This window comes from Pinus tabuliformis, chromosome 1_2 (genome assembly GCF_031772625.1).
Source record: "Pinus tabuliformis cultivar Carrire ecotype Pingquan chromosome 1_2, CPIR1, whole genome shotgun sequence".
NCBI lineage: Eukaryota > Viridiplantae > Streptophyta > Pinopsida > Pinales > Pinaceae > Pinus > Pinus tabuliformis.
In genome coordinates, this window is record NC_142298.1 from 911,215,690 (window position 1) to 911,229,831 (window position 14,142).

Here is a 14,142-nt window from a genome sequence, read left to right on the forward strand (position 1 = left end):
CTTCAATCAATGCTTGTTTTGTCCATATGGGGTATTCTTCTAGTATAGTGGACAAAGTAATTGAAGAATGTGGCTCAAATAATGAGGACATGGTTGAAGATGTCAATGAGATTGTTGCATATCATAGTAAACTTTATGAGATGCTTGTTTTTACTGGCCTTAGTATAAAGGATGAATTTGTTGGAAATAATACTGAGAGGGGGGCTGAATTAGTATTATCAGATCAATAATTTAATTTTCAAAATTGATTTGTATATGCTACTTCAGCTTAGTGAACTACCGTGTATACGCAACTGTACTTAATGTAGCCAGCGTATATGCAGAGATCTTTTGATTTACCAAAATTATAATTTATTGAAATTTAATCAGTATATCAGGAATTCATTAGACAGTGTAGTAAAAACAGAATAAGGCATCACACATAAGCAAAACACATGAACACCAAGATATAAGGTGGAAACCCAATGTGGGTGAAAACCACCTGCTCCTGTCGTCTCTGTCTTCTTTTAATAATAAGAAAATTCTATTTACAATTTTTGTACTAGTGCAATCTTTTACCAGTACGCGGGCCTCTACCTGTAGAAGGCTACAACCTTCTCTCATTCTCCAACTTCTACTGGAAGGGTGCTACAACCCCCTAGCTCTTGTACTAGCCGTTATGTTTTCTTAGTATGTAGGTGCTGACCTACAGAAGGCTACGACCTTCTCTTTTTCTTCTAGGGACCATGTTTCATAAATTTTTAGACTATATCCATCAACAACATCATAAGTGTAATTCAATCATCAAATATATCTGCATCAACCAATCACCTTTTGAACCAACCACAACCTAATCAATCAATCACTTTGACAACCCATCAATCTGATCATTCAGAATACTGTCACCAGAATACAGTAACCAAAACCCAGAACTCTGCAACAACAACTAAAACATATTTTATAAGGTATATGCTACTTTCACGTGCCGAACCTACATGTATACTCACTTTCCTCAAAGCCAACCGGCATATAGATATGCAAATATTAATTCATAATTCTGCAGCTATACCAGACTTCAGTTGTACCCAAATCATATCATTTACAGAATAATATATGCATCAGTATTCAAATCTAGAATATTCATGAGCAAAAACACATAATGATAGTTCATTTTATGCCTTAAGATCCCGATCCATCATTAGATCTTATCCTCCATCAACCGCTAAGGTTCATCCTTGGTTTAGATTCAGCAATGCACCATAACCCAATAACCTACATACTAGATCTCACACTTCATCAGATATTCAATGCTTGTGTACCTTGGCCTAATGATATTCTCCTCCTTTTATAGTTTTAGGCCTTTCTCAATACCATGGACCAAAACCACTTAGGACCAATACCTTGGATCAAATACCTAGGTTCAATACCTCGAACCAAATACCATGGACCAATACCATGGATCAAAATACCATGGACCAAATACTTCGGACCAAAACTTAGTTTTCCAAGGTATACGTGCTTTTCTTTCTGTGAAAGTGCGTGTGTACGTTATACGCTCATTTTGTTCTGTTAACCTGCGTGTATATGCGGCTTGGTCAATGGTGAACCTGCGTATACCTCTCTTTCTTCATTCTGTGAAGACTGATCTGTAATTATTTGTTGCTTGCCTACTATACTTTGATTCCTTGAAGCTGCCCTGCATTGCATTCTTTCACATCTGATATCTCTTCTGTAGATTCATCTAGTTACCATATACAAGTGAGTTGTTCTGCTACAAGAGGGTTGCCATCAAGTACAACACATACATCATAATGCCAACAATCTCCCCCTTTGGACTTGATGGCAACAACAACCACACCAAGTCACTCTCCCCCTTTGAAATCAAGGGCAAAGGGTCATGCTCCCCCTGCATGCATGCTGAATTATCTGATATGCTGAAGTGCGCTAATTGAGCTCCCATGATCGAGTCCATGCTCCCCCTGAGCATAAGCAAGGTCTACAAAAAGGTGTTCTAAAAGAAGAACATGACTCTATACATACATCACAAATGACCTTCCTATCACTAAAGACTCATACATACATCTGTCTCCCAACCAAGTGGGGATATACCAAATTTGACTCATCCACCCAACCAAGTGGGGATATATAAAAAAAAACAAGAAAAATTACATCATCCATCCCATGCATAGTGGGGTTACAAATTAGGTCTTTTCATGACCTTTACAAACAGAGACCAAATTTTTTTAAACAAGACCATGATAGTCATTAGCAACTATCATATGATCTGTACCATCAGTAACATCTGTCAATCAGCATCCAGACCAGTATATGTCCATCATTAGTTCCCAAACTATCATCAACCATGTTCTCCCCCTGAACCTGTTCCACCTGTCAGATCTGATCATTTCATATGTCAGTAAGAGATATCAAAGAATCGTCATCAATAAGATATTCATCAAGTTAACAACAACTTTATGAGGAAAAATATATTTCTACATGTTATCAACAGAGTGAAACCATCATCAAACAGAGCAAATAATTGACAGAACCATAGTAGACCCCTTTTTTTCTAAGTTTGGCCCACTGCTTTCCTTCAAACCAATAGATACGCGATTGTGCCCACAGAAACCCACGTATGTACACGACTACGCTTTATGAAACTCGTGTATAGCCACATTTCTTTGAAGAAAATAGGATTTAACAGCAGGATGATGCAACAACTACTCCCAACTTTTGTCTGGGATATTCAAATGTCTCTCTAGGTAGTGGTTTAGTGAATATATCAACAACTTGTTCTTTGGAGGGAACATACTCCAGTTTGACCTTTTGTTCAAGCACTTTTTCATGTAGAAAATGATATTTGATGGGTATGTGCTTGGTCTTGGAGTGCATGACTGGATTCTTTGAAATACTGATGGCACTTGTATTATCACATAGAATGGAGATAGGTGGAGTACATGTGATCTGAATGTCTTGCAAGGTTTGCATCATCCAAAGTAGTTGTGTGCAACAAGATGCAGTAGCCATGTATTCTGCTTCAGCTGTAGATAATGCAATTGAACTTTGTTTCTTGCTTAACTAAGACACTAACCTAGAACCCATATAGAATGCACCACCACTAGTGCTTTTTCTGTCATCAACCCTTCCTGCCCAATCTGCATCTGTATATGCATGAAGTGTAATATCGGTATCTCTAGGATACCATAAACCAAAGTTCTGTGTTCCTTGAAGATATTTGAAAATCCTTTTGACTTCCTGAAGGTGTGTTTCCTTAGGATTTGCTTGGAATCTTCCAACTATTCCCACTGCATGCAAGATGTTCGGTTGGGTACCCGTTAGATAAAGCAGACTGCCAATCATGGATCTGTAAGTTGGTTGACGTATTGCTACTAATTCATCATTTGAGCTAAGACTGCATCTTGTTACCATTGGGGTACATAATGGTTTAGAATCTTCCATGCCGTACTTTTTTAGGACCTATTTGAGATATTTGGTTTGTGAGAGAAAAATACCATCTTTATTTTGTTGAACTTGTAGAACAAGAAAATAGGTAAGCTCACCAAGCAAGGACATTTCAAATTCTTGCTGCATTACTGACGCAAAATTCTGACTCATGGATTCTTCATTGCTACCAAAAATGATATCATCAACATACACAACAATTATTAGCAATTTATCAGTGTCTATCTTTGTATATAGATTGCTATCTGCTGACCCCTTTAAAAAACCATGTTGGTGGAGATATTTGTCAACACGGTAATACCAGGCCCTTGGAGCCTGTTTTAAACTATAGAGAGCCTTTCTGAGTTTGAATACAAGTTTTGCATCATTTCCAAGAATGAATCCTTTTGGTTGTTCAATATAGACTTCTTCCTCTAAGTCTCCATTAAGAAAGGTAGATTTTACATCCATTTGGTATACTTCGAATTTCTGAAAACTAGAAAGAGAAAGAAACATTCTTATGGCTTCAAGTCTAGCAACAGGTGCAAAAGTTTCTTCAAAATCTATACCTTCTTGTTGAGCATATCCTTTGCAAACAAGTCTAGCCTTGTTTCTAATAACTTCTCCATTTTCATTTAGCTTGTTTTTTAATATCCATTTGGTTCCTATGAGGTCTAGGAACTAATTCCCAAGTATTATTCTTTTCAATTTGCTCAAGTTCTTCATTCATGGCCTTGACCCAACATTCATCTCTGCATGCTTCATTTATGGTTTGAGGTTCAGTGGAAGATAGTAATGCTAGATAGCTTGAGGCTTCGGCAATAGTTCTTCTTGTTTGCACACCTGCCCCTTTTTCCCCTAAAATTTGAGTTTCTGGATGATTTTTCTGAACATACCTAGATGGAGTCTTTTCTTCTATCATTATCTCTTCTTCTGGTGCTTCATTGTTTTCTTCTTCAGAATCAGTGTGATTTGATGTGGGAAAATGATCCTCATCTTCTTCATTGTCATAATCTTCGGTTTTTATCTATTTTGGATTTTTGCATGCTTCATCAACTACAACATCAATACTTTCAATAATTTTCCCAAGTCTTTTATTATAACATTTATATCCTTTACTTTGGGAAGAGTAGCCAAGAAGAATACCTTCATCTACTCTGGGTTCAAACTTACCAAGTTTTTCATCAGTCCTTTTGATGTAACATTTGCTTCCAAAAACTTTGAAGTATTTTACTGGAGGAGTCTTACCATACCAAAGTTCATGTGGAGTTTGAGTGTTGTTTACCCGAACATTTGCTTGGTTGAGAATAGTGACGACGGTGAATGCAACTTCACCCCAGAAGGTTGCAGGAGTTCCAGATTCATCTAGAATAGCACGAGCCATTTGTTGAAGAGTTCTATTCATCCTTTCTGCCACTCCATTTTGCTGAGGAGTCCTTGCGGTGGAGAACTGCTTTTTTATTCCATGTTGTTCACAAAAGTCAAAGAATTCATTCGAGGTAAATTCCCCTCCTCGATCAGATCTAAGGCATTTGATTTTGCGATCAGATTCATTTTCAACCAAGGCTTTGAAGGCTTTGAACTTTTCAAATGCTTCATCTTTATGCTTTATAAGACCTGTCCAACACATTCTAGAAAAATCATCAATGAACAATATAAAGTATTCTTCTCCACGAGGTGACTTTTTCCTTGATGGTCCACATAAATTAGTATGAACAATTCAAGAGGCTTACTAGCTGACCCTTACTTTTTGATGAATTGAGATTTGGTTTGATTACTGAATTGACATGATTTGCATATAGTATTTTCAGGAATGTTGATATCTAGAATATCACGAACAACCTAGAATCTGCATGCTTTTCTTATTTGAGAAAAGCTTAGATGTCCCAAACTTCTGTGCCATAGCTAGTTTTCATCATTTTTGCTTAGATAGCATTGTTGTTGTCCTCCCTTGAGTATGTATAGGTTGTTTGGAGTTCTTGTACCTTAAATCACGGTTTCTCTTGTATCAAGCTCACGAACAACACATCCATTTGATCGAAACACTACTTCATTTCCTTGATCACACATTTGACTCACACTCAACAAGTTATGCTTTAAGCCATCAAAATACATAACATTCCCGGCTTTAACTTTTTCTTTCAAGAAAACAGAGACTTTACCTTTTATGACAGCAAGAGTGTCATTTCCAATGAGACACTCTTTTCCTTTTCTAAGGCATTATATGAGTAACAATGTAAACTTTGAAACGGGAACTGATAATGTTACCCATTTCATAGAAATAGCAAAAAAGTGACCTGATTTTGAAAAGGGGTGATGCAGAACGAACATGTTTTTTTTAGATCATAGTTTTTGGCACTTTAATTTTTTTTATGTACATTACGTTTTAGAATCGTTTTAGAATGGTAGTGATTGTCATGTTGATTTAAAAAAGTGAGTATTCTGCATCACCCCCTTTTTTTAAAAGACCTGTTTTTTGGCTTTAAATTTTCTAATGTATAAAATGTAAATAATTATTTTGTAAATTTGATCATTTTTGAAGTGGTCGTTTTCTTCACGTTTTCTTGTTTTTTGTTTTAATTTTAACTTTTTTTTTAATGAGGTTTTTATTGTTTTGCATTTTTAAATTAGGAGGTCGATATTTAGAATTTTCGATATTCTACATATTTATACATCCTTAATTAATTTTTCAATCCACATGAAATAATTGTTTCTAAAAAACAATATTTTTTAACAATGAACATAAAAATAACCATTTTTAACATAAATATAGCTAAAAAACTACACGTTTTGATAATTTTTTGGTAGAATTGACATGTCAAAATCACAATTTTTACACGAAAATTTTAACTAAAAATGGTTAAATAATAGTTTTTTTTATGAATTTCATGTTAAAAAAATAATAATAATAACTTTTTTTTCAAAAAATAATGATTAACTTAAAAATTAATGCGAAAATCACATCTTAGAAATATTGAACGCATAACAACCTTAATTGAGTGTTTATTCTTTTCATAAAATGTCAAAGTCAAAACATTGCAAAGCTTTATTTCCAAGCATAACTTAAATTTAATCAACAATGTCACGTAATCCAAACTCTTCGTCCTCTAGGGTTTCATCATTGTCTTCTTCCACAATATTTTCTGCTTCCTTTTGCTCATTTTCCTCTTTTAATGGATCTTTGATGTCTGCGAATCTCCTAATTTATGTCTTTCCAAACATTCCATTTAATGGTGGGCGGGGTTCCTTTACATTTTTTGCCACACGTGATTCACTAAAGTCCCCTTTCTTCAACCCAATTTCTTGCATTGCATCTGGAAGAAATTGAAAAGCATAATTCTTTGTTGAATGAAAGGCTGAAATGTTTAAAATTTTTCTTGAATAACTATTTCAAATACCATTTATGAAAAGATGTTAATGCAAGCACATAGAACCAATAAATAAGATTTCAAAGATGCAAGAGAATGTTATTGCCTAGTGGACAAATATCTAGTCTCTCTACAAACAAGCTACACCAAAACCATAAAAAAAAACTAAGCAAGTTATTAAACCTTCCTAATTTTAGTTTATTAAGCATAGGTCACTATGTGTTAAATATCATAGTCTAAAAATAAAATAAGTAACTTGCACCTCAAACTTACATTGAAAAGAAACATTAATACAAATGATCCAATTTCAATTGAGAACAATAGTTTATTATGAGGAAAACAAAAAGAAAAAACCCTTCTAATTCTAATTGAAACAAAGAGAAAATTTCAATATAAAAAACTCAACACCCATATCTAGATACATTATCACCACATCTCTTTGACTACAAATCAAGCACTGGAGAAAATTTTTAATATAAAAACCTGAGCATCCATATATAGATACATCAACACCCCATCTTTTTGAGTAAAAATCAAACACTCCTCTTTGTACATTAAAAAGGAGGGATGAATCAATCTATCTTGGTTTATGAGGAGCAATGAAAGGAATTTTTTTTGTAATCTTCTAGTTTAGATCAACTAAATAAAAAGGTGTAATAACTAATCATTTAGTTTGGGTTGTTGTTTCTAAAAGGGTATGGCCCAAAGCTTAATTATGTCCAATGTCACTTCATAATCTAATGATATGTAAGAAAGATCTCTTCCACTTGAATTAATAAGACACTAGAAACCTCACGTACTCAAAGCAAACCTATTGAAAACCAATTTGATTCAATAGACCTAATCAAAACAAACATACAAGAGAATGTAAAAATGAACATTTGAGTATACTCAAATCTTGAAATTTGTGATCCCAATTCATAATTCTTTATTTATTTCTATCTCATCATACGTTAATTATTTTAGCAAAAGAAAAAGACACCTACATTTCTATCTTATTCGGAGTTCATTATTTTGGAAAAGAGAAAGAAACCTATGTGTTCATCTAGAACATGGAGAAGAGGTAAACCGTGTTAGATTGTCTCTTTTTCTTTCACAATACACACCAATAACCACTCTTTTTAGCTTGCCAATATTATTTAGCATCAAAAAATATCTGACAATGGAAGATTGGCAAATATTGTGTCATACACAATGATTGGAAAATATTGCGTCATACCCAATGAAAAACAAGATGGGAAGAAAACAAATAGATGTGGCAGATCCATGGGTGAAAAAGAAAAGTCATAAATACTAAACATATTGCAGATTTTTATAACTGCTTGCAAACCTGGCATAGATGCCTAATCTATGCATCATGAATAAGAGATTTGGATAGGTTATAATTCTAAGCTTAATAGAATTGTCAAAACTTGTGACTTTACAAACTCCTTTTTGTTTGGGCACAAGAAGGTCCTATAAAACCACAAGCACTTCTACCTTATTATTCATGATGATGCCAAAATCAATAAACATATTATAAACCTTATGTCACCTCCTCAACGCCCATGCCACTTTTATAAAATAAAATGTATTTATCATTCTACTCAACATTCATTTTTATCAAAATTCAATATTTTCACAAACATGAAATCACTTTAAAACATTTTATACCAATTTTATTAGTCACTCAGCTGGGAGAATTGTCCACACCGCTGATTTGATTTGACCGTGTAAAAAATCATTTTTATATAACTAAAATAACCTAGCAAATTCAGTAAAACCATTTGAAAAGCTTTGAATTTGTCAATACAAAATAAGATTAAATACATTATTAAGAAGGAATTTTATTGACATCTTAGCCAAATATTTATGGTGAAGATAATGTGATTGATTACACATTTGTGTCATATATACTGGTATTTTTTTAGATTTAAAACAAAGTGATATTAGGAGCATGATTTTCAAATTACAATTTCCCTCTCTCAGGTTACCATTCAAAATATGATGGATTCCATGATATCATAAGATGATTTCAGGGTGTTTCAATGAAATGAAGATTTTTCTTTTCAATTTTGGTAATTATATTTGTTTTTATTAAATTTTATTTAACTATAATGATATGTTATAGTTTTTTAATTTATTTTAGAAAATTGAATATGACTTAAAATTGCGATATTGTGTGGAAGTTTGACATTTTAATAAATTTAAATGGAGAACACCCCCTTCAAAGGGTTGGACTGTTGTTCCATGGGAATTTTTCGATGACTTAGTCTACCAAAACGATTACTAGAGATATGACTATAAACCCCCACATATACAAAAATACTTTAGCTAATAAAGCGGTGAGCACAACAAGGATCTTTTCATACCTGCACTCTTTAGTGATAAGAAAACATCGCAGATTTGTGAAAGCCCATTTCCTTGGGAATCTAAAACATTACATATGAGTTCAATACCATGTGTTTCAAAATTCGACATTGTTTTTATAAAGTTAACAAAATAATTAAAATAGCAAATGGGGCAATTCGTACCAGATGGGGGCGATTCTGCGAATTGCCAGGTGGTGGTCGATTTTGAGAATCAACCCACCACCCAGCGATTCTCAGAATTTCAAAACCCAAAGCTTTTCAAATGGTTTTACTGAATTTTCTAGGTTATTTTAGTTATATAAAAATGGTTTTTTACACGGTCAAATCAAATCAGTGGTGTGGACAGTTCTTCCAGCTAAGTGACTAATAAAATCATTTTTCATTATCAGGAGAACAACATATTCATAAACCACCCCCAGGTCACGCAAGTGTCTGCATGCCCTAGCCAGTGTAACCTGGAAATGCGTCCCCAAAGCCGAGTAACAGGACTGCCGAGAGTATAAATTTGTCAATGCAACGAATTATGCTGGCACGCAGTTATTCGACAAGCAATAGAGTTGGAGTACCAACTGGTTTTCAAATCAATTTCAAGGCTTCTGAGGGGGAACACTCTGGGTCCCTCAATTTTCAGAATTGAAGTTATGGATGCATACCAGAGCTGCAGCCCTTATTAATTGAAGTTTCATTTCAAGCAATTAAAGTTCATCTCAGGAAGGCTGCATGAAAGAGAGAAAGCAATTATGTCTGAGATGGAAACCCATTCTTCATCTGTGAAGAAATTCACAATGGATGCCAGGCATTCTTGCAAAATTCCAGAAAGACAAAGAAGTTTACGATCTAAAAAGAACCGTGTTACCATGACTGCCAAATTCTCTGCTTCAGAGGCTGTTAAAATAGACCTCGACTTCCTTGCCCGGCAGCAAGCAGCCACAAATTTGACCCAAGACCGAATATTCTCTGGCGGCCCATCGTAGGAAAAATCATCTTTATCTTGTGAGAGCATCCGCTCATCTCCCATACAATCTTCCAAATATCCATATATTTGAACAGTTTCTTTAATTTGATCATAGGTAGGAACCCAATCAAGAGTACAAAAGCTTGATGAACCCTCAATTCCTGAAAGAATGATGCCGCATAAGAAATCACAAGCAGACATATCCACATTTTCATTTGACGTGTGTGCCATTAAATTGAAGGTCCAACATACAGTAAAATCATCACAGTGACTATGAGATAAAATCAAGTTGAGAAGCCAACACTTCTTAAAAGCTCTACCATGAAAGACTCTCCATTTTCAGCACTCAAGCCTGTTGTCAACGGATCATGGGCCTTTTTCTTATTCCTGTGGACATCACCTATAGTGTTTTGAGTTTTTTTTTTTCAAAATGCGAGGCGGGATGAAGGATTTGTACCTGAACGTGCCGAATTATTTGAGATCGTGAAATTGATGTCAGAGATCGAGTCGTGGGAAGTGATCCAGTGCCGTTTGTTTTCTCGCATCCGCTTTTGCTGGACACAACATCCAGGCGTTGAACATATTGCAACATGTGGTGGATCTCGTCTATTGTTTGCGATGACGTGTTTGCTTGTGACAGTTCGATAAGAAGACGTGATGAAGCCGTTCATAATGGAAGACGGTTGTGTGCCTGAACTGGGTGCAACTGCAGGCTGTTGACGGGGTTGAAGCCAAATCTACCCGGAGCCTTGCCGTCAAACTGGTAATTTACTGCACCACCATTGTTTTCTGAAAGTTTTTGCAGTAGGGGACACACATCAACTGTTGGAACAACCAGTTTTGGAGAGGATTTCTGAGAACCAAATATTCTTTCACCCCATGATGACTTAGTCTACCAAAACGATTATCAGAGATATGACTATAAACCCCCACATATACAAAAATACTTTAGCTAATAATGCGATGAGCACAACAAGGATCTTTTCATACCTGCACTCTTTAGTGATAAGAAAACATCGCAGATTTGTGAAAGCCCATTTCCTTGGGAATCTAAAACATTGCATATGAGTTCAATACCACGTGTTTCAAAATTCGGCATTGTTTATATAAAGTTAACAAAATAATTAAAATAGCAGATGGGGCAATTTGTAGTAGATGGGGGCGATTCCCACCACCCGGCGATTCTCAGAATTTCAAAACCCAAAGCTTTTCAAATGGTTTTACTAAATTTGCTAGGTTATTTTAGTTATATAAAAATGATTTTTTACACATTCAAATCAAATCAGCGGTGTGGACAGTTCTCCCCGCTGAGTGACTAATTAAATCGTTTTTCATTATCAGGAGAACAACATATTCATAAACCACCCCCAAGTCACGCAAGTGTCTGCATGCCCTAGCTAGTGTAACCAGTATATCTTTTTCTTTCTCCTTTGAAATGCTATGTGCGTCAATGTCACTATTAATGTTAAATTTCTCTTTCAAACAATTGCAAAGCCATGAAAGGGCGGCAAAAGACATTGATACGGGCTGGAAATGCATCCCCAGAGCCGAGTAACAGGACTGCCGAGAGTATAAATTTGTCAATGCAATGAATTATGCTAGCACGCAGTTATTCGACAAGCAATGGAGTTGGAGTACCAACTAGTTTTCAAATCACTTTCAAGGCTTCTGAGGGGGAACACTCTGGGTCCCTCAAGTTTCAGAATTGAAGTTATGGATGCATACCAGAGCTGCAGCCCTTATTAACTGAAGTTTCATTTCAAGCAATTAAAGTTCATCTCAGGAAGGCTGCATGAAAGAGAGAAAGCAATTATGTCTGAGATGGAAACCCATTCTTCATCTGTGAAGAAATTCATAATGGATGCCAGGCATTCTTGCAAAATGCCAGAAAGACAAAGAAGTTTACGATCTAAAAAGAACCGTGTTACCATGACTGCCAAATTCTCTGCTTCAGAGGCTGTTAAAATAGTCCTCGAATTCCTTGCTCGGCAGCAAGCAACCACAAATTTGACCCAAGACCGAATATTCTCTGGTGGCCCATCGTAGGCAAAATCATCTTTATCTTCTGAGAGCATCCACTCATCTCCCATACAATCTTCCAAATATCCGTATATTTGAACAATTTCTCTAATTTGATCATAGGTAGGAACCCAATCAAGAGTACAATAGCTTGATGAACCCTCAGTTCCTGAAAGAATGATGCTGCATAAGAAATCACAAGCAGACATCTCCACATTTTCATTTGACGTGTGTACCATTAAATTGAAGGCCCAACATACAGTAAACTCATCACAGTGACTACGAGATAAAATCAAGTTGAGAAGCCAACCACTTCTTAAAAGCTCTACCATGAAAGACTCTCCATTTTCAGCACTCAAGCCTGTCATTAATCTGAGCTCGCTGTTTTCTGAAAGTTTGTGCTGTAGGGGACACACATCAACTGTTGGAACAACCAGTTTTGGAGAGGATTTCTGAGAACCAAATATTCTTTCACCCCATGATGCAACCTCAACTGTTGCAGCAATATTATGCACCTGCCTTTCACACTCACTAACAAACTCAGACAATTGCTCCTCTTTCTTCTTTCCTCGTTTATCATCATCCTCATCTGAGCTATCAGATGAGTACATCCTTGCTTTTTTCGACTCTCTTTCAACAATTTTAATCTTCTCTTGATAATGGTCATGAAGAAGCTCGTCCAAACCAATGAGAATTGCACTTTTTTTTTCGGTCCGGAGCCTTGTGCAGAGCCTTGGGGGCGTCAAGTCCTCCATTTCAAAGTCCAAAAAATTGGTGTCCTCCATCTACTCTGGAGCGAAATTATTAATTGAAGTTTCATTAATATAATTAACTCATTATTATTATATTCGATGAAAATCATGTACATACAATATAATTGTGAAATATAACCATGGGCTATATATAGCTTCTATTCAGCTTCTGTACATACAATATAATTATATATAGCTTCTATTCAGCTTCTGTACATACAATATAATTCTGAATAATTGTGAAATATGAGCCATTTATAACTTTTGTACATACAATATAATTCTGCTCCTATGGTTTCAATTCGGCTTCCGTACATACAATATAATTGTGAAATATAACCATGGGCTATATATAGATTCTATTCAGCGTCTGTTCATACAATACAATTATAATTATATATAGCTTCTATTCAGCTTCTGTACATACAATATAATTATATATAGCTTCTATTCAGCTTCTGTACATACAATATAATTGTGAATAATTGTGAAATATGAGCCATTTATAGCTTCTCTACATACTATTATTTATCACAATGAAAATATGTTATCTACAATTATTTTTATCAATGGTGGTAACCTACATGCTTTTACTTTTATGGCATGTTTTTTATTTTCAAACTAAAATATTAAACTCATGACAAAGTCAAAACAATTTTAAAAAACATCCTCCAACTAGATTATCACAAAAATTATTTACCATCTTCCAAATTTTAAATATTTATATTTAATAGATAAATTATCCCATAAATAATAATTTACCAATCACCTATAACCTTAGTCTCTATCAAATAAATAATATAAAACCTATCACTTCTGAATTGACATGAGGCTCGCTTTCAATCTTCTGATATTTTCAGAGGAAAAGATATTTCCCATAATCCTGTGGGTACTTAGTAGCAAGTGCCTTCACTTTATGAATCCCATATTTTTCATACTCTACATGCTGCCTTGTCCTTAACTTATCTTATATTTGGTGCTGTTGTGCGGAAAAATCCTAGCACTGCGAAAGATCTGTGGGAAAGGGTCACTGAGGTGGATATTTTGTAGTGTGTGTCTTTAAAATTGAGGCAGAAATGGTATCATATCTATAATATTGGGGAAATGCCATGGAATTTTTAAGCATAAAGTTGAGGCAGAAATGGTATCACAGTAATAATATTCGGGAAATGACATGGCAGTATGTGACCGGCCATTTGATTGTTTGTGGATATAATTGTTTGTATGTTGTTTTCATGTTAATACTGACAATGACGATCAATGAGAAAAGAGATGAG

General features: G+C 35.0%; 1 protein-coding gene and 1 pseudogene across 1 annotated transcript; both read right to left on the reverse strand.

Annotated features, from left to right (window-relative positions):
* Positions 1-9,821: 9,821 nt before the first annotated feature.
* On the reverse strand, positions 9,822-11,612 carry LOC149208916 (uncharacterized; annotated as a pseudogene).
* A 236-nt stretch (positions 11,613-11,848) lies between these two features.
* LOC149208917 (uncharacterized) lies at positions 11,849-12,898 on the reverse strand. The gene has a single exon (XM_089394174.1). The coding sequence runs from the start codon at positions 12,896-12,898 to the stop codon at positions 11,849-11,851; it is 1,050 nt and encodes a 349-aa protein (XP_089250300.1).
* Between the last annotated feature and the right edge of the window lie 1,244 nt (positions 12,899-14,142).